The sequence below is a fragment of the Vulpes vulpes genome, chromosome 2 (genome assembly GCF_048418805.1).
Source record: "Vulpes vulpes isolate BD-2025 chromosome 2, VulVul3, whole genome shotgun sequence".
Taxonomy (NCBI): Eukaryota; Metazoa; Chordata; class Mammalia; order Carnivora; family Canidae; genus Vulpes; species Vulpes vulpes.
The window spans coordinates 22572218-22595166 of NC_132781.1; the positions used below are offsets into that span (position 1 = coordinate 22572218).

The 22949-nt window shown below is 47.1% G+C and overlaps 1 protein-coding gene across 2 annotated transcripts in view; it reads left to right on the forward strand.

Moving 5' to 3' along the window:
• IKZF3 (IKAROS family zinc finger 3) overlaps nt 1-13685 on the forward strand; it is a 90637-nt gene extending 76952 nt beyond the window's left edge. For both annotated transcript variants that reach the window (XM_072747320.1, XM_025996218.2), the window contains one exon: nt 7376-13685. In XM_072747320.1, coding sequence (XP_072603421.1) covers nt 7376-8079 — 704 coding nt within the window. In that variant the 3' untranslated portion in view covers nt 8080-13685. The remainder of the gene's footprint in view (nt 1-7375) is intronic.
• Nucleotides 13686-22949: the final 9264 nt, after the last annotated feature.

Here is a 22949-nt window from a genome sequence, read left to right on the forward strand (position 1 = left end):
GTGTTCTGAGCCTTGTACAATCTGTCTCCAAGTTACCTTTTCTAATTTTATCATTTCAGCCAACTGAGCTTTTAATTCAGCCACAGTGAACTACTCACACTTCTATGTAATACTTTCCCTCTTGTATGTAATCGTTCTGTCCATGCTGTCTGCCTGGAATGCCCTCCCTCACATCTGCCTTTGAAAGTACACATGGGGGATCCCTGGGTGGCGCAGCGGTTTGGCGCCTGCCTTTGGCCCAGGGCGCGATCCTGGAGACCCCGGATTGAGTCCCACGTCGGGCTCCCGGTGCATGGAGCCTGCTTCTCCCTCTGCCTATGTCTCTGCCTCTCTCTCTCTGTGTGTGTGACTATCATAAATAAATAAAAATTTTTTAAAAAATAGAAAGTACACATGGTTAGGGTGCCTAGGTGGCACAGTCTATTAGGCATCCACCTGTTGGTTGCAGCTTGGGACCTGATCTCAGGTTGTAAGATGGAGCCCTGAGTAGGGCTGCATGTTCAGCAAGGAATCTGCTTGGGACTCTCCTTCTCCCTCTGCAACTCCGTGCTCTCTCTCTCTCTCTCAAATAAATAAATACATTTTTAAAATTTTTAAAGAGATTTTATTTATTTGAGAAAGAGAGGGAGAGAGTAAGAGTAGGGGGAGGGGCAGAGGGAGAGGAAGAAGCAGACCCCCTGCTAAGCAGGAAGCCCAACATGGGGCTCTATCCCAGGATCCTGAAATCATGACCTGACCCAAAAGACGCCTAACTGACTGAGCCAGCAGGCACCCCAATAAATAAATCTTTTTAAAAAAAAGTGTATGTGGTCTACATTCCCATAATCTCCTGAATTCTCTCTCTGCTCTGTTCTTCCCCTGTACTCAGGCAAGTTTAACGGTTTTGGGATGCCTGAGTGGTTCAGTGGTTGAGCATCTGCCTTCGGCTCAGGGCGTGATCCCTGGGTTCCAGGATATAGTCCCACATCAGGCTCCCTGCAAGGAGCCTGCTTCTCCCTCTGCCTATGTCTCTGTCTCTGTCTCTCTCTCTGTGTCTCTCATGAATAAATAAATAAAATCTTAAAAAAAAAGTTTAAGTTTTTTGTGATATGTAGAACTGTCTTCACCACCATCACTGTCACAGTTTTTTTGTAATATATAGAACTGTCTTCACCACCATCACTTACAAGCAGACTTTAAAAAAAAAAAAAAGTTAATATTTGTCCTGCATTACATGGCATATTGAGAAGCTGTCCATATTTTTCTCTCTTCACTTTCTTGACTACTCTATACTTTGTTCTACCACATAGCGTTTGGGGTACTAATTTGCAATGAAATTGTATAAATGCTGCATCTCCTGGACTGCAATTATATTTGTACTCCTCAAAGTACCTAACATGATTTGAGGCTAATAATAATAATAAAAGATATAGGAGCACTTGGGTGGCTCAGTCGGTTAAGCATCTGCCTTTGGCTCAGTTCACAATCTTGGGGTTGTGGGATCAAGCTCCACATGAGGCTCTCTGCTCAGGAGGGAATCTGCTTCTCACTCTCACTCTCCCTCTGTACTCTCCCTCTCTCTCAAGTAAATTAAAAATATATATATATCTATCACTTATTGAGTGCTTACATATGCCAGGCATTCTGTTAAGCACTTACAGACATCACAACTCTGTGCATCATAAATACTTCTTGAATGCACGGTGCTGGTCCATATGGAACAAAGCATAGTTGCTTGTCCACTGCTTATGGGGACCATCCCAGCAGAGAATCTGAAGTCACTGCCAGTGGTGGGATTGTGCAGCCATGGGCAAGGTCAGGAAACAATAATTTATTCTCAAACACAGGGGTGCCTGGGTGGCCCAGTCAGTTAAGCATCTGACTCTTGATTTCAGCTCAGGTCATGATCTCAGAGTTGTGGAATCAAGCCCCATGTGGGATCAAGCCCCACCCAGTGTGGAGTCTGCTTAAGACCCTTTCTCTCCTTCTCTCTCTACACCTTTCCCTCCCTATTCCAAAAGAAGAAAGAAAGAAAGAAAGAAAAAGAAAGAAAGAAAGAAAGAAAGAAAGAAAAAGAAAGAAAGAAAGAAAGAAAGAAAAAGAAGAGAGAGAGAGAGAGAGAAAGAAAGAAAGAAGAAAGAAAGAAAGAAAGAAAGAAAGAAAGAAAGAAAGAAAGAAAGAAATCTTTAAAAAAAAAAAAAAAAAAAAGCTCAGACACAGGCAGATATATATGGGCCCTTAGATTACAACTTAGTTCTCCATTTACCAACTTAAGCAGCCTTGACAAGTTAACCTGTTTGTAGGTTAGGTTTTTCGTCTGAGTAAGAGGTGCTAATTCATCTTAGGCAAATGAGAGAATATGCAAAAAGTAGCTAGGACAGCAGTTAGTACATAATAAAGGCTCAATAAATAGGAGCTATTTTTATGAGTATTATGTATAAGGCACAGTGCTAGGTAGTGTGAAGTATAAAAACCAGAGGTAAACATTAGAGTGGTGGATCTTGTCACTTGACCCCAGAAGCAGAGGTCTGAATCCACGTGTTCAGTTAAGGTCCCTTTTAGCTCTTAAGTGGTGATTCTGTACTTTCAAGTTGGCACTTAGAAGACAACAATCAGGGGCACCTGGGTGGCTCAGTGGTTGGGAGTCTGCCTTTGGCTCGGGTTGTGACCCCAGGGTCCTGGGATCAAGTTCCCTTTGGGGAGCCTACATCTCCCTCTGCCTATGTCTCTGCCTCTCTCTGTGTTTCTCTCATGAATAAATAAATAAAATCTTAAGAAAAAAAAAAAAAGACAACACTTACATATACCCTCACCACATTGCAGCAATTCAAGTCAGGCGGCTGCTCAGTTTAGAATTTCCAAAGTCTAGGGATTGACACCTTTAAAAAAGAAGCACAGGTAAGGAATGGCCCTGGTTCCTAAACTCAGGACTTGCTTTTGCCAGTTGTACTTTCATCAGAAGGAAACCTCTAATCAGCCTGAAGCTGCTATCATTAATCATTCAAAGGTGTGGTACGATTTTGACTACAAGCTGGACTAGAGGCTCCGTGCAGGTTTGGGAGAAGTTATACGCTTGTGGTTTGACTAACCTTTTTTATGAGTATGTTACTAAAGAAACGTGAGCTGTTGGCTTTTCAATTACTGTAGCTAACCCCTTCTGGGTTTCATACACATTGAGTCATCGTGTCTACAGGTGACTGATAATCATCTGTACTACTCAAGTTACCGTAACTCGGAGATGAGGGGATCTGATGATTGCAGGTTGCGTGCACGTGAAGATCTGAGGCTCTCCTGTCTTCACAATGAACAATGGTCTGCCTTAACCACAGAACTCAGTCAGATATTTCCACTCATCCAGGGGTGTATTTTCCTCTTACTGTTTTGCCTCTTACAACTTTAGCACTCAGCTCTCTTCTGACATGTGCTGCAGGTGGTAGAGACTGTGAAACTATAGGCCTAGTTCAGTAAAGCAAACTCTTGGGAGAAAAGATAAAAACAGAATTTGTGATGTGCCTGTCCTACCCCCAGAAACCTTCTGGAACCTCTCTGTAAAAAGATAAAAAGATTCTCAGGGACCCCCTGGTATTTGAGGAGTGGAGTAGAGCCAGCCACACTGGAAAATCATCAATGACCTTGAAAAGGTCAAGAAACCAAAGTTCATAATTTCTGTGTCATGTTCAGAGGAATGAATTTGTGACCTTAGCTGACTTTCATGTTCTCAGCCTCACTCTTTCAAATAGCTTTTTTTTTCCCCTTCAAATAGCTTTGATCAAAGATTTATCCAATCTGGAAGTTTAAAATAAGAACCACTGATGACTTTGGCACATGTCTAATTTCCTGTTGCTTTTTATTGAGTTGCTAAGGCAGGGTGTTTGCAGATTTTTTCTCTCAGGTATTTGTCTAGAAACTATCAGGTTGGCCTTAAGGTAGTAGGGATGCAAGACAAATCCATCTTATTCAATTAGATCTTCTAGCTGGTCTTTCAGGCTCCAGTTCCTTGCTGTTCTGGTCTTACACTTTGCTGTTCCATTAACCTGAAAATAACATTTTGTCACAAGCCTCCCTTGTTCAAGGGGATGAAGCAGTTTGCTCTTTGTTCAAATCCAAAATCCTGTGGTTGGTCATTCAGAATGTCTATCTTTTGGTTCCTCTATGTATTAACATTTTTTCAATAACTCCCCCAAATGTGGGATGCAAAGTGCCAGAGACCCATAGGGCAAGAAAATTATTTCATTTTTTAGTTCTCTGTCATTCTTGCTGATTATTCCAAGGGAAAAGTTTTTTGTTTGGTTGGTTTTTTTTTTTTTTTTTTGGAAAAGATTTAGATTTAATTTGATGTTAGTCTCCTTTCATACAAATCTCACATTTGGTAATCTCTGTTTTTGACAAAGAGAGGGGATCTTTGTTTCCAAGTAGTCACAGTATCTGATCAAAACTTGATCGCTCTGTTTCCTTGTTTTTATTTTTCATAGTTAACCTTCTATTTGTGGTGCGTGAGTCTAGCCTTCTGTTTATATTAGTGATAGAAAGTTTACCTAAAAAGCAAATTCAGGGCAGCCTGGGTGGCTCAGTGGTTTAGCGCCGCCTTCAGCACAGGGTGTGATCCTGGAGTCTCGGGATTGAGTCCCATGTCAGGCTACCTGCATGGAGCCTGCTTCTCCCTCTGCCTATGTCTCTGTCTCTCTCTCTTTCTCTCTCTCTGTGTGTATTTCTCATGAATAAAGAAATAAAATCTTTAAAAATAATAAAAAGCAAATTAATTTTAGAGAAATAAAAAGAGAGAGGAAAAAAAGAGAAAATTCGAGCTGATTCCAACAAAACAAAAAGCCCTAACATTTACTGGGTGCTTTCTATGTACCAGGCATTGTTCCAAGCACTTCCCAATGACCCTGGGAGGTAGATACAATTATAATCCCTGTTACACATGAGGATTCGGAGCCATAGACATGTCAAGTAACTTGCCCAAGGTCATGCAAACAGTAACTGATGAGCCAGCATCAGTCCATCTGATCCAAGAACTCATGCACTCAACCACGACACTACCCTGAGATGTCAGTGTTGCAGAATGTGAAGGATGAGTGAAGTTTGAGAAATGCTATATTTCATACTTCCTGATATAGCTACACCCAGACTCTCTTACTCTCCCCTGTTTGTGTCCAGTAGTAGTAGTAGTAGTAGTAGTAGTAGTAGTAGTAGTAGTAGAAGTAGTCCCACTGCTTTGCCTTCAGGTTGCTCCTCCCTCTTATCAGGATGTCTCATCTACCTCTTGGAAAAATCTAAGTTGTCCCAGTTCATCAAGACCCTTCTTGGGATGCCTGGGTGGCTCAGTGGTTGAGCGTCTGCCTTTGGCTTGGGGCATGATCCCCGGATCGAGTCCCACATCGGACTCCCTGTGAGTAGCCTGCTTCTCCCTCTGCCTATGTCTCTGCCTCTCTGTGTGTCTCTCATGAACAAATAAATAAAATCTTTATTTTTTTAAAGATTTATTTATTTAGAGAGAGAGGCTGACATGAAGGCTCCATGCAGGCAGCCTGACATGGGACTCAATCCTGGGTCCCCAGGATCATACCCTGGGCTGCAGGCGACGCTAAACCGCTGCGCCACCGGGACTGCCCTGAATAAAATCTTTAAAAAAAAAAAAAAAAAAAAAAAAAACCTTCTCAAAATCTGGGTTTTCCAAGAATGCTTTCCCTGCCCCAGGTACTCCTGAATTTTATGATTTCCTTAACACTTAAATACACAATTTGTACCAAACTGCCTTACTCTTGTCTTATAATTCTTTTTACAGAAGACATATCACTCCCCTGCTTAAGTGCCTCAAATATGGCATTTAGAATAAAATCAGGGATGCCTAGGTGGCTCAGTTGATTGAGCGTCTGACTGTTGATTTCAGCTCAGGTCATGATCTCAGGGCCATGCGATTGAGCCCCCACATGGGGCTTTGCACTCAGCACAGAACCTCTTTGAGATTCTCACTCTCCCTCTCTTTCTGCCCCTTCCCCTGCTTGTATGCTCTCTTTCTCTCAAAATAAATAAATAAAATCCTTAAAATAAAATAATAAAATCAAAGGTCCCCACAAAGCAGAGTAGCCCTTTCACAATTTCTAACATTTTTTTTTTCCAATTCCCACTTGTTTCTCTCCCACTAGTTTGGAGACACCTCAAGAACAGGAACTAGTTCTTCTGATCCCTTTTGTGTGTGTGTGTGTGTGTGTGTGTGTGTGTGTGTGTGTGTGTGTGTGTGTGTTGTTTCTTTATTAGACCCTTTAGTGCATGGCAGTGACAGATTTTGGAACCATAACATTTTGGAATGTTTCGGAAGAGAGGATATGGTTCAGTAAATCTCTCCAGAATCTAGTGTCTACAGAATGAAAAAACATCAGCGATACCTTAGCCTCACTTTCAGTACTTGACACATCCTCCCTGCTTTCTCTTCCTTCTGCCAGCCACTCACCATGGAGCACACCTGCCATCACTGCAGACCCTTGCTCCTGGCTTCCCTGTGGCCAGAGAGCCTCTGTTTTCTAACACACAACACCCACACACCCAAAAGGTGGCTAAACTCTGTTTTCAGAATTTCTCAGCAGTTTGACATGAGCAGTATGAGAGGGTGACCACAAATAAATTTTTCAGTTAAACGTGAGATGGGTCCTAATGATCACATGTGTATCAATGATACAGTTTTTTCAAGCAAAAGAATAATATACTTTATGAAAAAGACAAAGACCATGATCTTTCAAGAAAGCTTTTCTAAAACTTTCTACATTTGAAGTTCTTTTACTTAAATCTCAGTCTGGAGACAATGTGTTTGGGGAGTGGTAAATTGGAGGTTTGGGGCTATTTTTTCTGCCTCTGTAGCTATTTAAAGAGCTGCAGAGGCCAGTTGCTGAGGTCCTCACTTCTTGCAGCACTTCCGTCCCCCAGGGTCCCTAGTATTACGAGCAGAAAATAACAAACAAAATAACAGTTTAGGAATCCATTGAGTGTTGAGAGTCCATGAGCAGTTGAAGTGCAGAAGTGGCCATGCTCCTGCATAGTGGTAGCTCCCTGGCTCCCTGTGAACCTGACCGGGTGTCCTCTTCCTTCTTTTTCTCTGTTTTCTCCAGCACTCCCCTCTGATGGGTGCAGTGGAAACAGCTCACATTGTAGCCTCAACTTAATGACATCTCTGACTCACCCTTTTGCCTGCTGGCTTAATTTATTTTGACTGTCCAAGCGTGTGCTGTCAGTTACTGTCCCTTACAACTGTCCCCAGCACCGATTGGAACCATCCTGCCTTGGCTGGGTGTTAAACAGGCATGTGTTTCCTCCCTTTTCAGGGACTCTGGAAAATCCTTTTACAAACTCTTTGCATTTGTGTTCTTCCTCTTGTAATTCTTTCTTTCACTTGTTCTAGGTGAGAAGCGCCATTGCTTTGATGTCAACTATAATCCCAGCTATATGTATGAGAAAGAGAGTGAGATAATACAGACCCGGATAATGGATCAAGCCATCAATAATGCCATCAGCTATCTTGGTGCGGAAGCCCTGCGCCCCTTGGTCCAGACCCCACCTGCTCCCACATCAGAGATGGTTCCAGTTATCAGCAGCATGTATCCCATAGCCCTCACCCGTGCAGAGATGCCAAATGGTAACCCCCAGGACCTGGAAAAGAAGAATATCCACTTGCCAGAGAAGAGCCTGCCTTCTGAAAGAGGCCTCTCCCCCAACAATAGTGGCCATGACTCCACGGACACTGATAGCAATCATGAAGAACGCCAGAATCACATCTACCAGCAAAATCACATGGTCCCCCCTCGGGCCCGCAATGGGATGCCACTTCTGAAGGAGATCCCCCGCTCTTATGAACTCCTCAAGCCCCCACCTATCTGTCCAAGGGACTCCATCAAAGTGATCAACAAAGAAGGGGAGGTGATGGATGTGTATCGGTGTGACCACTGTCGAGTCCTCTTCCTGGATTACGTGATGTTCACTATTCACATGGGTTGCCACGGCTTTCGTGACCCTTTTGAGTGTAACATGTGTGGATATAGAAGCCATGATCGGTATGAATTCTCATCTCACATAGCCAGAGGAGAGCACAGAGCCATGCTGAAGTGAACATCTGGTCCCAGAGATGATTTACGCCTGAGTGTTCGACATCATTTGTAAAAACCGACACCCCACATAACGAATTATTCTCCAAACTCAGTTCCAAACTCATTCCCATACTATTTTTAGTGTCCAAAGGGTCATGTTCACATGGGCAACAGGGAAACACTGTCTTCATTCAGAAATTGTTTGCAGATATATCATGCTATCATTTTTGTGAGACATTTGTTTTCTCATCAGGGACTTGAAGTTTTATAATATTTAAAAGCCAGTGAAGTATTTGGTCGTTCTCTTTTGCAGCAATGGAACAAGCAGTCCTTGGAGTTTGTTGCCAGTCAAAAGAGCCCTCCAGTTGTGCTGAATGAGACATTCTTCCTGAGATATATCCTCCATATGTGGAAAAGTCTTTTGGTCATATGTCCCGGGGCCACAAAGAAGAGCTCACCAGCTAACCTCCCTGGGAAGCCACACTCTTCAACACAGACTGAAAGTCTAGGACATAATCTCCTCATCCCAAATTAGAGTCTAATAGTAAGGAAAAGAACAGCCATAAAATAAGTATCTGTTACCAGTAACTGAAGACTCCAGTCTCCAAATAGCAGACCCATGTATCACAGAAGGGGGAAAAAATCAAGCCATTTCATGATCCTTCTGCTTCTACCCTTTACCCTCCCATATCAATTTAAAAGCTGCTTTAGGTTAAACCAATCATCTATAGAAGAAATTCTGTACCAGAAGAACTGATGGTTTTAAACATAGAGCATCATTGAAACTCCAGGAAGTTGTCAGCTATGGATGGTGGCATCCATTTCCTGTGATCAAGATTGGCAGAACTGGACTCTGAAGGGGAAATGGTTTAGCAGCACCCCGGAGGTGGGGGCAGCTACTTGAAAGGTTTTGGTCTCCATGGAGCATTAGTGTACAGACCCAAAGCAAACTTGCTGATTTTTTTTTTTTTTTTTTTTACAGAAAACCACCAAACAATCCAAAAAGCATAACTTAGTCTCCCCCTCCCCATAAGGACAGACATCATGAGTGTTGTTTGGGTCAGTGCTGAGCTTTCTGATGGGGTGAAGAGGGACACACCTCTGCTGACAGGTTCTCCCTTGATCAAACTGGGTTTTTCTCCCTGTTTTAAGTGGAGCTGCTGTATGCCAAAAAGATTCCTGAAAGTCAGATCTTGGTTCTGCAGATGTACTGGCCAGCTGTATCATTAAATTATGTGATATGCTATCAAGGAAAAGTGCAGGGATAATTGTAAAATTAGTACTGCAGTAGGGGTCCCAAAATCTTTATGCATTCCATATTGGCTGCTAATTAGCTGAAAGACTTTGGGCAAATCACTAAACTCTTAAAACTGAGTTTCTTCAATCATAAAATAAGAGTTGGGCTTAGACACTCTCTAAGGTCCCTTCCAGCTTTAAATTTATGTGATTATGCTATAACCCTAATTATCTTTTAAGCCTTTTAATGTATGGGTATTAAGCAGGAGAATATGTATATGAATACCTGTTTCACATTTCTTTGGTGTGAAAATGGTAGTGTTAAATTTTTCCTTTAACCACTGAGTTGTGAATGTGAAGAGGATGGTGGGAGGAACAAAAAACAGGAAGGTATTTTGATCTTGCCCCAAAGTGTACATACACAGAGTGGCACCTGCAGCTGCTTGCCAAAACCTTTTTTTTTTTCCCCCTTTTTAAGAACTGGTGTTAGTGAAAATAAATTCTGCTTCCAGGGACAACTTCATGGAACCTATTTACAAATTAAGAGTCAATTTTGTGCACAATTCTACCAAGGCCAAGAATAAGAATCTCCAATTCCTGGTAGATTCACATTTTATGTATCTGCCTTGATATTTTGAAAGGGCTTAGGCATTAGACTCAAACTCAACTAATTTATGTGCTGCCAGTAATTAAAATGTTCCACCTCACACTGCACAAATGGCTTATCCTTCCATGTAACATGGTGTCTGTCTCAGGAAAAAAAGATTTTGTGAAATTCCATGGTAACAGTCCCAACATGTTTGAGATTTTAGCTAAAAGACTAGATGTATTTCAGTGCATAGTCTTCAGCATGTCACTGTATTTCTGTAATCCTAGACTCCAAGCTACGCCAGGTTGCTGACACCCATTGTGGCAAAGGAGCTGCTCATTATACTCTTGAAATGCCACGCATCCTGTTGACTCTTCAGAGGACAAAAGAAAGAGAATTTGGAAGCAAGTATTAGTTGGAGAGAAAGCTAGGGAAAGTGAACATTTCCAACAGAGCTGTGGAAAAGTCTTTCTGAAGAAACCAACTTTTGCACCTTAAGATAATGAAAGAGGCCCATCCCGCTAACCTAGGGACTTTTTTGCAGACATGACCCTCATTTTCCCTGTGACTAACAGATTATTTCCATTCTTCAGAGGTCAGTTTTCTAAGTGGGGTGACCACTCACAAATGCTACTTTCACTGTAGCATTCTGGGACTAGACCGCAGCACACCAAGTCCAGAGAAAATTTGTATGTGCAAATTCCATGTTTTTAAATCCTAAAGTCAAACCAAGTAGTATGTAGTGGTTGCCACCACACAGGTAAACATTTCCTTCTATAGGTACCCCTTATACAAAAGCCCTTCGCCTTTGCTGGGTGGGGGGGTGGGAGGGTGGGAAGGAGAGGACAGGGGGAAGGAGAATCTTAGCAAAATCCCTTAGAAAGAAGGAGAGAGTCAGGATTCACATCCGGCCATGTTGGACAGTGAGGTCCTGCAGCAGCTTCAGGCAGCACATTTCCTTTCTCAGTCAGAGTCCCTCTGACATGCACCTCATAGGTCTGGGCTCTCCATCATTTCCCACCACACACCAGGAGGCCACAATTCAAGGAACAACCAACCCCAGGAGAAGTTCCTTGCAGCCAAGGTGACAGAATTGGAGTGAGGCAGAAAGGGAAGAGAACTGGCTCTCCAGATATTCCTTATCACCTCACTTGAATCATTGCACAGGTATTTCCTACTGGCAGAGAACTAAACAGAAGTGTCTTCCCCATTACCCTCCACCACCACCACCAGGGCAAAAAAGATATTGATAAACCCATTAGCTTTTAGGTTCTTTAAGTCATTCTCCCTAAGAGATACTTGCCTTGACACAGATAAGCTAACTACTCTTATGCCCTGTTACCCATTCTGAGCTGTTCCTGACTCAGCTTCTGACTTTGTCAGTGACAACGTTTCTCACCTTTTAAATGCAGTGCTTAACATTTTGCTAGGTCCATACTCACAGTGGCCCAGATATAAAATGACCTCAGATTTCTTTTGCAAAGAAAAACACAAAATTTTGCTTAGTTGAAACACTGTGTTATGAACAAATCTCACACCAACATAAAGTTTTTCCAAGTAGTCTCTGTATCACTGTTCTTATTCTCCTCCTCTGCTTTTTCCTCTCTGCTAAATGTGAGATTTAGCATGTTTTAAAGGAAAAAGCGTTACTGCTGATACATATCCAAGCATAGGCAGTAAGACCGTAATGGAAATGTTTTAAATGCTTAGAGTCCTAACTTTAAAGTGTACCCCACAGAGAATAGGTTCATTTATCTCTAGTGGAGATTTGGAAACTCCAGGCCACTCAAGATTTGAATCCTCAGAAACAGGCAAGCGTTTTCACAAAAACTTGGAATTGATATTATGAGCTCAAGAAGAGAAAAAGTAGAGTGAGGAAAATTTTGTCCTAGAAAATACTATCAGGCTGTGCAGAAGAGAAGAGATATACAGTGATAATCTCTTTTAAAGAATTGGAAGTTATTTTTATGCTCAGAGAGTATAGATCAGAGAATCTCTCCCTATAGACAGAGTTCAGAAAAACAGAATGGATTTGGGACTTAAATGCCTGGCAAGAAGACAATTTTGGCCTGAAACTAAAGGCTAGACCTGGGACACCCTAGGAAAAAGATTCTGTTCTCTAAAGCTGAAGGACCGAATGGCTCTGTGAATGATCAGTGAACCCAGGACTGGGCACTGCTGCCTCTAAGTGTGGACTCAGAAGAGCCTAGAGGAAAAGAGTAGCCTTTAGACTTGCCTAAGCTCAGAACACAAGACTGTAGCTCCATTCACCCAACCTGTAGATAGTGTGTACCCCAACATGCTGTCAACATGATAAACAGATCTTCGCACTTTGAAAAAGTTGAATGCAAGTTTCCTCTGAATATTACAAGACTGGAGTGTCGTGTACATTGATATCGATTGAGTTATCATTTGAAAATGGAATGTTAATGTTTGATTTTAAAAAATGTAAGGACATAATATCTACCTCCCAAGGATGTTATGATATTTTATGTAATTTTGTCTACGAGATGATGTTACTTGACGGGGAGGGGAGGTGTATTTTGGATGGTTACAAATTTTCCACTATATGTATGGTATGTGGATTTAAAGACATGGAAATATTCAAAGGCCGTACTAGGATCACAGTTCAGTAATTCAGAAGGCAGTGGAGGCGTCTGATCTCTAACACACAGTCTCCATCATGCTATTTTAATGAGTAAGAGTAAAGAATATTGCTGACTGTTAGAACCAATACAAGTGAACCTCATGGTACAGACCCTTCACGGCATTGCAGCCAGGGAAGTAGAATGGCTTTGCTCCCTCCTTGTCTCATCAGCTCTCAATTATTAACTCCCCAAGTAATTTAAGAGTTTCCTCAAATGGTCCTCACTCTCCATCTCCCTATCCACCCTACTCTAAAAAGCCCGGAGTGCAGTCCCATAATATCAACCAACCCCCTTCTCCCAAGCCTGTGCCACACATCTGTGAGGCCTAGCTTCTGAAGCTACTTTGCTCCTTACTCTCCTAAAAAGACTGAGAACAAACATTTTAACATATTAGGAAAATGGGGCAGCCTTAAAAATGATCCCAATTGCCAGTGACTCATTTACACAAGGACTTTTCCAGGTTAGCAGACAAAACCCTTTTAGGTGGGCCTGCTTCTGTGGGTTCACAGAAACCAAATTACTGTGGGTTGCAAAGAATTAGCAGATCATTTGAAAAGCAGACATCCCTTCACCCAGACTGTGGTTTTGCATGCTCAGGTTCTCATCTATGAGCTTTGGTGAGGGATCATTTTGGCTACTGGAAAAACCATAGCTTATTTTTAATTTCTGGTTGCCAAAGCCACCACACGTGTGGTCTGTGGATGACCCTTGTCTGCAGACTGATAGGGGAAGAAGGGAACCTGGTTTGGGGGTTCAAAGGGGCTCAGGGTGGCCTTCTCCCCAAGAGGAAGGGAGGGAGACCTTACCGAGTGGTTTTGACATGGCCTATGCTCATAGCATTCTCATCTGGGTTTCTCAGAAATGCCCTCCTTGCTCAGCAGTGACCTTCCCTCTTAACTCCTCTTGAATTTTACCCACAGTCCACCAACCATTTGGAGTACCGTAAGGTATCCTACTCCTCTGTAAAGACTCTTTAAAGAAAGTCAGCTTCTGAAATGTAGCAATGCTATAACCCTGCCAGAACCATAATGAGTGCGTCGTCACATTAAAAAAAAAAAAAAAAAAAAAAAACCTGCTAATAGTTTTCGAGGTTTCTTTATCATGTTTGATTTTTACACTGAAAAATAAAAAAAAATACTGGTGTGTTTAAAATTAGTCATTGTGCATGCCTATCCTTTGTAGTTGTCAGAAAATGGAAGAGTTTAATTCTGTCTCTAGGACTATTTTCTTAATTTAGCCCCTCTGGCTATTTCTTAAAGTCCAAGTACCAAGGTAAATGAAATTATCACTGAATAAGACATCTGTTCTGATGCCTTGCTGAGCCTGCCGTTGGCATCCTGCTGTTGCTCCCATACTCCTAGAGTCGGGTTCTGGTTCCACTTGCCCTTAGTTCACTAAGGGGACCAGAGAAAGTTGGGGACTGGATTTGGCAGGATCAACCCTGCAGTATCTCTCAATTCCAAGACACAGCTCTGCCCTTGCTCCCACCAAAGCTTCTTTCTAGAAGACAGGCAAGTCCTGGCTTTTTCATGTCTGGGGTCTCAGAAACATCCAAGTTTCTTAGGAATTTGGAAAAATCAAGTGCAGTCACTAAACGCAGCCACACGTTTTTCTTTTTTACTTTTTTTTTTTTTTTTAAGATTTTAAGTAATCTCTACACCGCACGTGGGGCTCAAAATTAAACCCTAAGGTCAAGAGTCACATGCTCTGGAGGCACCTGGGTGGCTCAGCAGTTGAGTGTCTGCCTTCAGCTCAGGGCGTGATCCCAGAGTTCCAGGATCGAGTCCCACATTGGGCTCCCTGCATGGAGCCTGCTTTTCCCTCTGCCTCTCTCTCATAAATCTTTAAAAAAAAAAAAAAAAGAGGGGTGCCTGGATGGCTCAGCTATTGAGTGCTTTCGGCTCAGGGCATGGTCCCAGAGTACTGGGATCGAGTCCCACATCGGGCTCCCCTCGAGGAGCCTGCTTCTCCCTCTGCCTATGTCTCTGCCTGTCTGTGTGTGTGTCTCTCATGAATAAATAAATAAAATCTTTAAATAAATAAATTATTTTCAAAAAGCCACATGCTCTACCAATGGAGCTACTCAGGTGCCTCAGCTGCATTTAAATATAGTCTTAAGATACTTGGGGGCCCAAACCTAAAGTGCTGAGGAGAAAGTCCTAGGAGAATGGCATAGAGATTATTTAGCTTTCTCCCTGTCTTGGTATCTTCTGTTCTCTCTTAGAACATGTCAGACCAGAGTCTGGGAGGTGATCTGACCTTCTGCTCAGCCTCCTCCAGAACACCTTCCCTTTCCCCTCCTTTGTGAGAGAGGCAGGAAAAAGCCATTTCTGAAGTTTAGGATTAGCAAAGGTGGGACCTGGTTGGTGGCAACTTCCTCTGGCTCTCTACTCAGCACCAACTCCCTCCCTGCAGCATCAGATTATTTGGAGGCTCTCCAGCAGGCTTTGCAGTCTCAGCACTCAGGGCAGGGAGAGAGGAATTGTGTGGCAGCCTGCCTTTGTATTATAACACTAACTACATTGAAAAGTGGCTTCTGGGTAGCTGATTCTCAGCCTTAGAGAGAGTGGTATGTGGCCCTCCTCAGCCCCAGTCCCTTCGCAAAGTAGGAGCAACTAAGAGAGAAAGGGAGACCAGAGACCTGATCCCATTTGCCAGTGAGCAGTGGAGAGAGCTCTGGGGCTGGCTGGAGCTGGGCGAGGGGCTGGATGGGCTTTCAGCCTAAGGACAGTTTTCTTTTCCTAATTCTTGGGAACTAATGTGACACTTTAGAGGGTAGTGGGCCTGGCAGGGGAGGCCACCCCACACCTGCACACTCTTCCTCCCCCTCCCCCAGCACTCAACACAACCAGGCCATTCACACAGGCTGTGTGCCCGAACCTCCACCTGCAGGCAACTGCCATCCAAAGGCAAGGAGGGGGACAAGGACCTGTTTCCCTTCCCTCACCTCCCATTCCCTAGCACCCAGAGTTTGTGGAAAAGTGGAGATGAGAGCTCTGGGAAGGCCAGGAACGCTGAGGGATGGTGGAAGAGCACATTGGGCCCAGGACACAAGTTCTGGCTGCAGAGCATTCCCGGTCAGACAGTTGTTTGCATAAAAGCCAAAAGCCACTGCACCTGGGGTGGGGAGGCCCTCTGGGGAGGTACTCCCTGGCTTGGGGGAGAGGGGGAAGGAAGGTGTCATGGAAAGTCCCTGAAGGACACGGGGTGTTGCATTTGCTGCGGTTTTTTTTAACTCTGTCTTGACCTGTGAAGTAGGCAGCTACCTCCCTTCCCCCCCAATAACAGGCCTTCCCCCAGAATAACATGAACATACCCAAGGAAAGAGCACTGCAGTGGAAACTATGGAGGTTAGAGGGCCTGTGGGTGATGTAAACTGCCCCCCTTCCCCAGGACTGATGGGGCAGGAAGCCCTAGAGCAGTCTTTTCCCATCACCCCCCCCCCCCCCCAGGCCCCCTGGCCTAGAAGAGCTGCCTAGTCAAATAAACCACAGCCTTGGGGGCGGCTGGTGGGAACTAGGGGGGCAGATGTCACCTCCTCCCCAGGCTTGTCCTTGGGGGTGAGGTCAATCCCCATCCCACCCCCACTGGAATTGGTCCCAGCACCTCTACCTCCCTGTCGCATACCCTACCCACCCTCCCTAGTCTGGGGGGAGTGGGGGGTGGGGGTGGGGGGCCAGTGACAGAATCAATGAATCCGGCAAAGCTCTGAAGTCTCAGTAAAGGCTGGTACAGATTCCAGCTGAGCATTTGGACTCTTGGCTTCCAGTCGCAGCCCTGCCACTCTCCGGGTGACCGTGGGCACTTTCATTTCCCTCTCTGGGCCTTCATGTTTCCCTGGAACTGGATCTCTATAAAGTCCCTTCCGGCTAAGACCAAGCCAGGCCTTCCTCGAACTCCAGACCAAGAGGAGAGAAAGAGACTGTGCCCTCATCCTTCTCTCCCCACCACACTCAGGCACTGACAGGAGGTGGGCGCCTGGAACGACGGCTAGAGCCGCCTGTGATTCCCCTAAGTGGTCACTTTCTAAAGCGTTGCATGAAATTCCCATCGGGGCCCACAGGAGTATGGGGGACGCGGAGGTGACCGCGGCACCGAGGCTGTCTGAACCCCCGGCCCCGTCCTCTCTCAGGCTCTCTTAATCCTGCGTGGACTCAGACCCCAGATTCCCGGGTTGGGGGTGCCCAGAGAGCGAAGGCTGGGCGGAGGGGGAAGGGGTGCAGAGCGAGGTGGGAGCCGAGGGGGGTGTGAGGGGAGGGGCAGCTGCACTTCTGAGAAACTGCTCGGCGTCTCAGCAGCCCGCAGCCTAACCCCCTGCCTGCGGCTTCACAGCTCGCGCCTCCTGCCGCCCACGCCGCTCGGGGCCTCTCCGGGGGTCGGCAGCCCCCGCGGAGGCGGCGGCGGCTGGGGAGGAGAGGCAGCTCCGGGGACGGCGAGTGGAACCCGTGGCGGGGCGGGGGGCCGGTTGGAAAATGCAGGGAGCGTGGGGCGCGTGACCCCCCGGGAGTGGCAAGCCATTCCTCCCTCGGGGTCCCGAGCGCCGGCGGGCGGCACGCCTGGGAGCATCACCCCCACCCCGGCCCCCACCCCAGATGCTCTCCCATCACACCCGGGTAGGATTCCAGAAGTGAAACTGCTCGGGGTCACAGCCCAGCGCCGCCGCTGCGCCCCGCCCCGCCCTTCCGGGCACCGCAGCCCTCCAGGATCTCCCAGCGCTCGGGCGCCTGGCCCGGAGGAAACTGGGGGAGGGGAAGGGGAAGGGGAAGTGCCCCGCGAGGCAGCCTGCAGAGCGCGGCCTCCTCGCCTGGGGTGCCCGCCCGTCGCCGCGAGTGGGAACCTCGAGAGGCGCCGACCCTGCCGGCGGAGCCGCCGCGGCGCCTGCACTCCCCGCCACGGCCGCTGGGTGTCAGTGCCGCCGCGCGGCTGGGAGGCGCGGGCGCCGTCGGGAGGCGGGGGCGCGGGGCTCGGGGAGCAGGAGCGCCGCGCCCGCCGCGCCCGCGAGGTGCCGCCGCCCGGCCGTGGCCTTCGCCGCCGGAGGCCCCGCGCAGCCCACCAGCTCGAGCGAAGGCCGCGCGCCTCCTCCCCGCGGCCCGAGGCGAAGCGCGCCCCCTGGCGAGGCGGGCCGACCCTCTCCCGCGCCGACACCCCGACGGCTCGGCGCCCTGCAGCCCCGCAGCCGCGCGCCCGACCGCGGGACCCTCGCCGCGACTGCTGCCTTCCTCGTGGACGCGGGCCGCCGTCCCTCCCTCCCCACCCCCAGCGCCTCCGCGACGTGTGGGACGCGCTGGCTCGGCCTGGAAGAAGGGAACCAAGAGGTGGGACTTTGGGAATCCTTCGGAAAGTCGAGGTGCTGGCCGGTGAGGATCCCCACTAGTGTTACATCGTGGATCTCATCGCGGCGCGGGGTGTGCCCGTGAATGCGGAGGAATCCGTCCTTGGCGCCAGCTCTGTGGAGTCTCCCTAATTCTCCCCTAAACCACTCCGAGATAAACCCAGCCCTAGTAAAAGCAGACTGCCTCCCGTGAAAACGCAGCTCCAATAAACTGCCCCCCCCAGGTGCCCCGCAAAAAAACAAACAAACAACAACAACAAAAAAAAACCAAACCGCCTCTTCCTTGGAGCAGCCAAGAGGACGCTAGAGCCATCGCAGCTCACCCCACAAGGGGTTGGATTTCAGAGCTCATTAACGGCCCCCGGAGAGCACAACCCATCTCGCTCACACATTACCCCCACTTCCTACACCCCTTCCTGTATGGAGGTCATGGAGCTTCAGCTCCATGGATCACAGCCCCCCCCCCCCCCCCCCCCCCGTGGCTCTAGATCCCTCAGCAATAGCCAACTTCCCCAAGATCCTTATATGTCTTTTCCCTACTCTCTCCACTCCCTACCCCAGAAGGAAGCTCAGAATCCTCCGTCCTAAGAGGCCACACTGTGCACCTCACTCCCAAGCCCCAAAGCTAAGATTGTGCCAACAGCACGGGACAGGAAAACACTCTGCCACAGGCCCGATGCCACTTGGGCCAACCAACCCCTGACGTCTCTGGGCCCTCTCTTCTGTCTGCTAGACCAGTTCAGTCATACAGTAGTGGAAGCCTTTTTTCCAAGTGTGCCATGAAGCCGAACTCCCAGATATAAAAGTAGTGCTCTCCCCAACCCCAGCGCAACCTGCCCCTGACTCCTGCGGGAACCCTTGGACTGCAGGATGCCAGTAGAAAACTGCTTATATAGACAGTTTAGAAGAAAGGATCCTTCTAAATGGCCTTGATCTCTCTTGCCTGTCTTCTTTTCTTCTTCCCTCTCTCCCTCCTCAGGGTGCCTGGCGCTGGGCACAAGGAAGGAGCCAGGCAGGATCACTGACCCAATGTTGAACCCTCTGCTGGCACCAGCAGGCCCTCCACCCAGGTACTTGGAGGCTGTGTAGATTTCATTGAACAGGATTTTGGAATCAGGGAGAACGTCAGTTGTCCAGAGCTTTGTCTGTCTGGATGTCCCATCTAGGGCATCCTGAGGTGGCGGGGGCCAGGGGTGGGGGGTGCTTCCCTAGAATCATTCCCACCTGTTCTCAAAGTCCATAAAATTGGCAGCAGGATCCCTGCCCTCCACATGACCAGGAAGGGAGGTGAACCCTGTGGCCCCATCCTCCTACAGGCCTGTGGTGCTGCCAAGGACAGCTCTGTGCCCTGGCACCAGGCTCCCACCAGTCACGCTAGCCCTAGGAGCTGGTGTCTGTGATCTACTACTACATGTAGGGCTAGCCCCCTGGATGTGGGCCCTGTGTCACCCTCTCAATGCCTGGGTCCTCCTCAGCATAGGGAGATAAGAGGGATTTTTCTTTTTTCTTTTCCAAAGTCTTCTTCTGATTTCTGAAATGTTCTTTAATAAGCACATATACTTTTGGGGCACCTGGGTTGCTCAGTCGGTTAAGTGGCTGACTCTTGATTTTGGCTCAGGTCATGATCTCAATGTCGTGAGACAGCCCTGCATCAGGCTCTGAGTTCTCAGCACTGAGTTCTCTGCCTCTCCCTCTGCCCCTCCTCCTGCTCTCTCTCTCTCTCTCTCTCTCTTTCAAATAAATAAAATCTTTAAAAACAAAAACAAAAAAGCCTGTATGCTTTTTAAAATCAAACCCAATAACTTGATACTGAAAAGATAGTATGTTAGGTGCCAGCCTCTACCTTCTCCACAATGCCCCTGCCTCCCTCCCAGTAGCCCAAATTTCATCATAACCATAAGCCTCTACTAGCCACACACGCTGCAGCCATCCTTGGAGGTCCCCTCTGTTGTCTGGCCTCTGTGGATCATGCTTCAGCCTCTTTGGCAGTAAAACAGCAGCTTTCCCATGTCTAGAGAGTGGGGGAATCTTGCCCTGGGTCTGCCCGCAAGCTGATCTTGAGGGGCCCCTGTGTCCACATTCTCAGCTCCTGCCTTTCCTCCAAGAAGCCAGAGATCTCAGCTATCCAGCAAGGATGTTCATCTGCTGATGTCCATTATCCAGCTCAGGGTCAAGCCAGCTGCCACTTCAAAGGGTCCTCAAAGGCCCAGGTCCTTCATAATAGCCACCACTAAGAACAGATGGGCCAGAGAACAAAGGGCAAAGAAGGGCTATGTTCTACCACCTACTAGCTGGGCCCAGTCTGATCTGTCTCCAACTCCATATAGGACCTCAGGTGGATCAGTCTCTTTGAGCCTCAGTTTCCTGTTTGTAAAGTGAAAGTGGCATCTGTCCCACATATTCTGATTAGCTGATTGACAAGGCATTGTCCTTGTATATCATAATAACCTCAGGCTATGAAGAGACACTGGGTCCTGTTTTTTAACAGCCTAAATCCCTGGACATGCTTAAGATGTGAGTCATTCTGGCCCCTTTATTCCCTAGCACCCACACCGTAGAAGTGGCCCTGGGCATCCCTGGCCAGTCACACTGTCAGCACCAGTCCACTCAGCCCCAGGAGAAGTCAGTGATAGGATGGCTCTGGAAACCATGGCAAGTGGCAGGCAGCAGGTTGCTCTGGTCCCTGCTTCCTCAAGTCCTGCTAAAAAGAAACAAAATCTGCACCCCTCTCATGCCTGGCTGCAGTAATTTTTTCAGGGTAAATACCCAGACAGTTCTTAGCTGGAAGATGGATGAGGCTCTCGGCCCACCTGTGTCTGACAGGCCTGGCTCCCCAGCCCCAAGGTTGGGAGTGACAAGCCTGGCTCAAAGACTGGCTATGGTGGCTGGTCCTTCTCAAGTTCACCTCAGGACAACCCCCAAGCCAGAAACCAGGGCTGCAGAGAAGGGAGGGGCTCTTCAGGGGAAGACACCCACACCCCACACCCCTCCATCCCATCACCCCACCCACTCCACCCCACCCCCACAGGCCACTTAGGAATTCCACCTGGAAGCCAGCCAGGTAGGGGTAGCAGAACAGCCCAGACCTGTATTCAGACCTAGGTTGAAATCTTGGCTCTCCCACTAACTGTAGTTTGGGCCAGGTCTCAGTGAACCATCAGTTTTCTCACTGACAAACAGGATCCCACTACCTTGTGCCCAATCCCAAAGATTTGGGGAGAGGTTCTCCATTAAAAAATTTTTTTTTACTATAGCATTTTCAAGCTTACACAAATTTAGAGAATTTAATGAATCCCTATATACCCATTACACAGCTTCAACCATTGTCAACTCATAGGCAACCCATGACCATGCTCAGACTCTCTCCCCTAACCTTGGGGTTATTTTCTTTTTTTTTTCCTTGGGGTTATTTTAAAAACAAAGCTAAGACATCATTTCACCTATAAATACTTCAGAATCAATCTCTCAAAGGTGAGGACTTAAAGACACACACAAGTACCATTTATCACCCATTGAAAAGTTAACCATAATTCCTTAATATCATTGAATATCTCATCAGTGCTCAAATTTCCCCCAATTGCTCATAAATATTTTTTACAGTTAGTAGTTTGGATTTTAATCAAATGAGTCAGCACATTACATATATCTAAATTTCTTGAGAGCTAGAGATTCCTCATCTTTTCTCGTAATTTTGTTGTCAAAGAAGCTGGGTCATCTGTTCTGTAGTTTCCTAGTCTGGATCTGGGTAATTGTATCCCCACGCATGTGTCATTTCACATGTTCCTCTGTCCCCTGTACTTCTGATAAACTAGCAGCTAGATCCAAGGGATGAAACTGAGGTTTTATTTCTTGGCAGAAATGATGCCTCATTGGAGTTCACGTGTCTGGAGAGAGGGTTTATCTCTTCATTATTTAAAGATCATATGGCAGGTCCAGGTATTGCCAATTTGATACAGTTATTATAAAGCTCTCCTGTCACCTAAGCTAAAACTGTAAAATTCTTAGATTAAAAACTTTTTTTTTTTTAAGATTTTATTTATTTACTCATGAGAAACAGAGAGACAGAGAGGTAGAGACACAGGCAGAGGGAGAAGCAGGCTCCATGCAGGGAGCCCAATGCAGGACTCCATCCTGGGTCTCCAGGATCATGCCCTGGGCTAAAGGCAATGCTAAACCGCTGAGCTACCCAGGCTGCCTATGATTAAAACCTCTTTAGACAAAAACAGACCAGCATGGGCAGTGGGGAGAGGCCAGACCCTGCAGGGCCCATCTGGGCTTGTATTTTGGAAGGATCACTCTGGATGTTGGAAGATGGGTTGGAGAAGGGAGCCAGACTCCTAGGGCTGAGTGTTGCAGGGTTCCGTTTTTTTTGTTGTTGTTTTTAAGATTTTTTTTATTATTATTTATTTATGATAGACAGAGAGAGAGAGAGAGAGAGGCAGAGACACAGGCAGAGGGAAAAGCAGGCTCCATGCCGGGAGCCCGACGTGGGACTCGATCCCGGGACTCCCAGGATTGCGCCCTGGGCCAAAGGCAGGCACGAAACTGCTGAGCCACCCAGGGATCCCCTAGGGTTCCGTTTATATGGCTTTCTGAAGGGAGGAAACTATAGAAGTAGAAAGCAGGAGGGAGTGGGGTTGACAATGGAGGTCATGGGGACCTGGGAGAGGTAGTGGGCCACGTGTCCGGGGATGGTAGATGCATAACAGCATGGTTACAGGACTCATCCCAGCAGTTGGGCCAGGACTTGCAGAAGGCCCCTGCTGTGGAACTCAGCTCCTGCTCCCAGGCCTGTTAGAGTTACCTCCATGGCTTTAGGCCCTGTCAGGAGATCTCATCTGGAAGACAATCCCTTAAACGTGGCATTCATTAAACAAGAAGTTACTGGGCAGCCACTATGGACCAGGCTCCCTGCTGGACACTGGAGACTCTCAGGTGACCAAGACCACCCTGCCTTCAAGAAACATCCAGGCTGGAGGATATATGGCCCTGACCTACCTGACACATTCACCAAGGCCTGGTGCCCTCATCTCCCACTCCCCTTCTCTACCCCAGCTAGCCAGCTCTTGCCAGACAGAACTCATGGG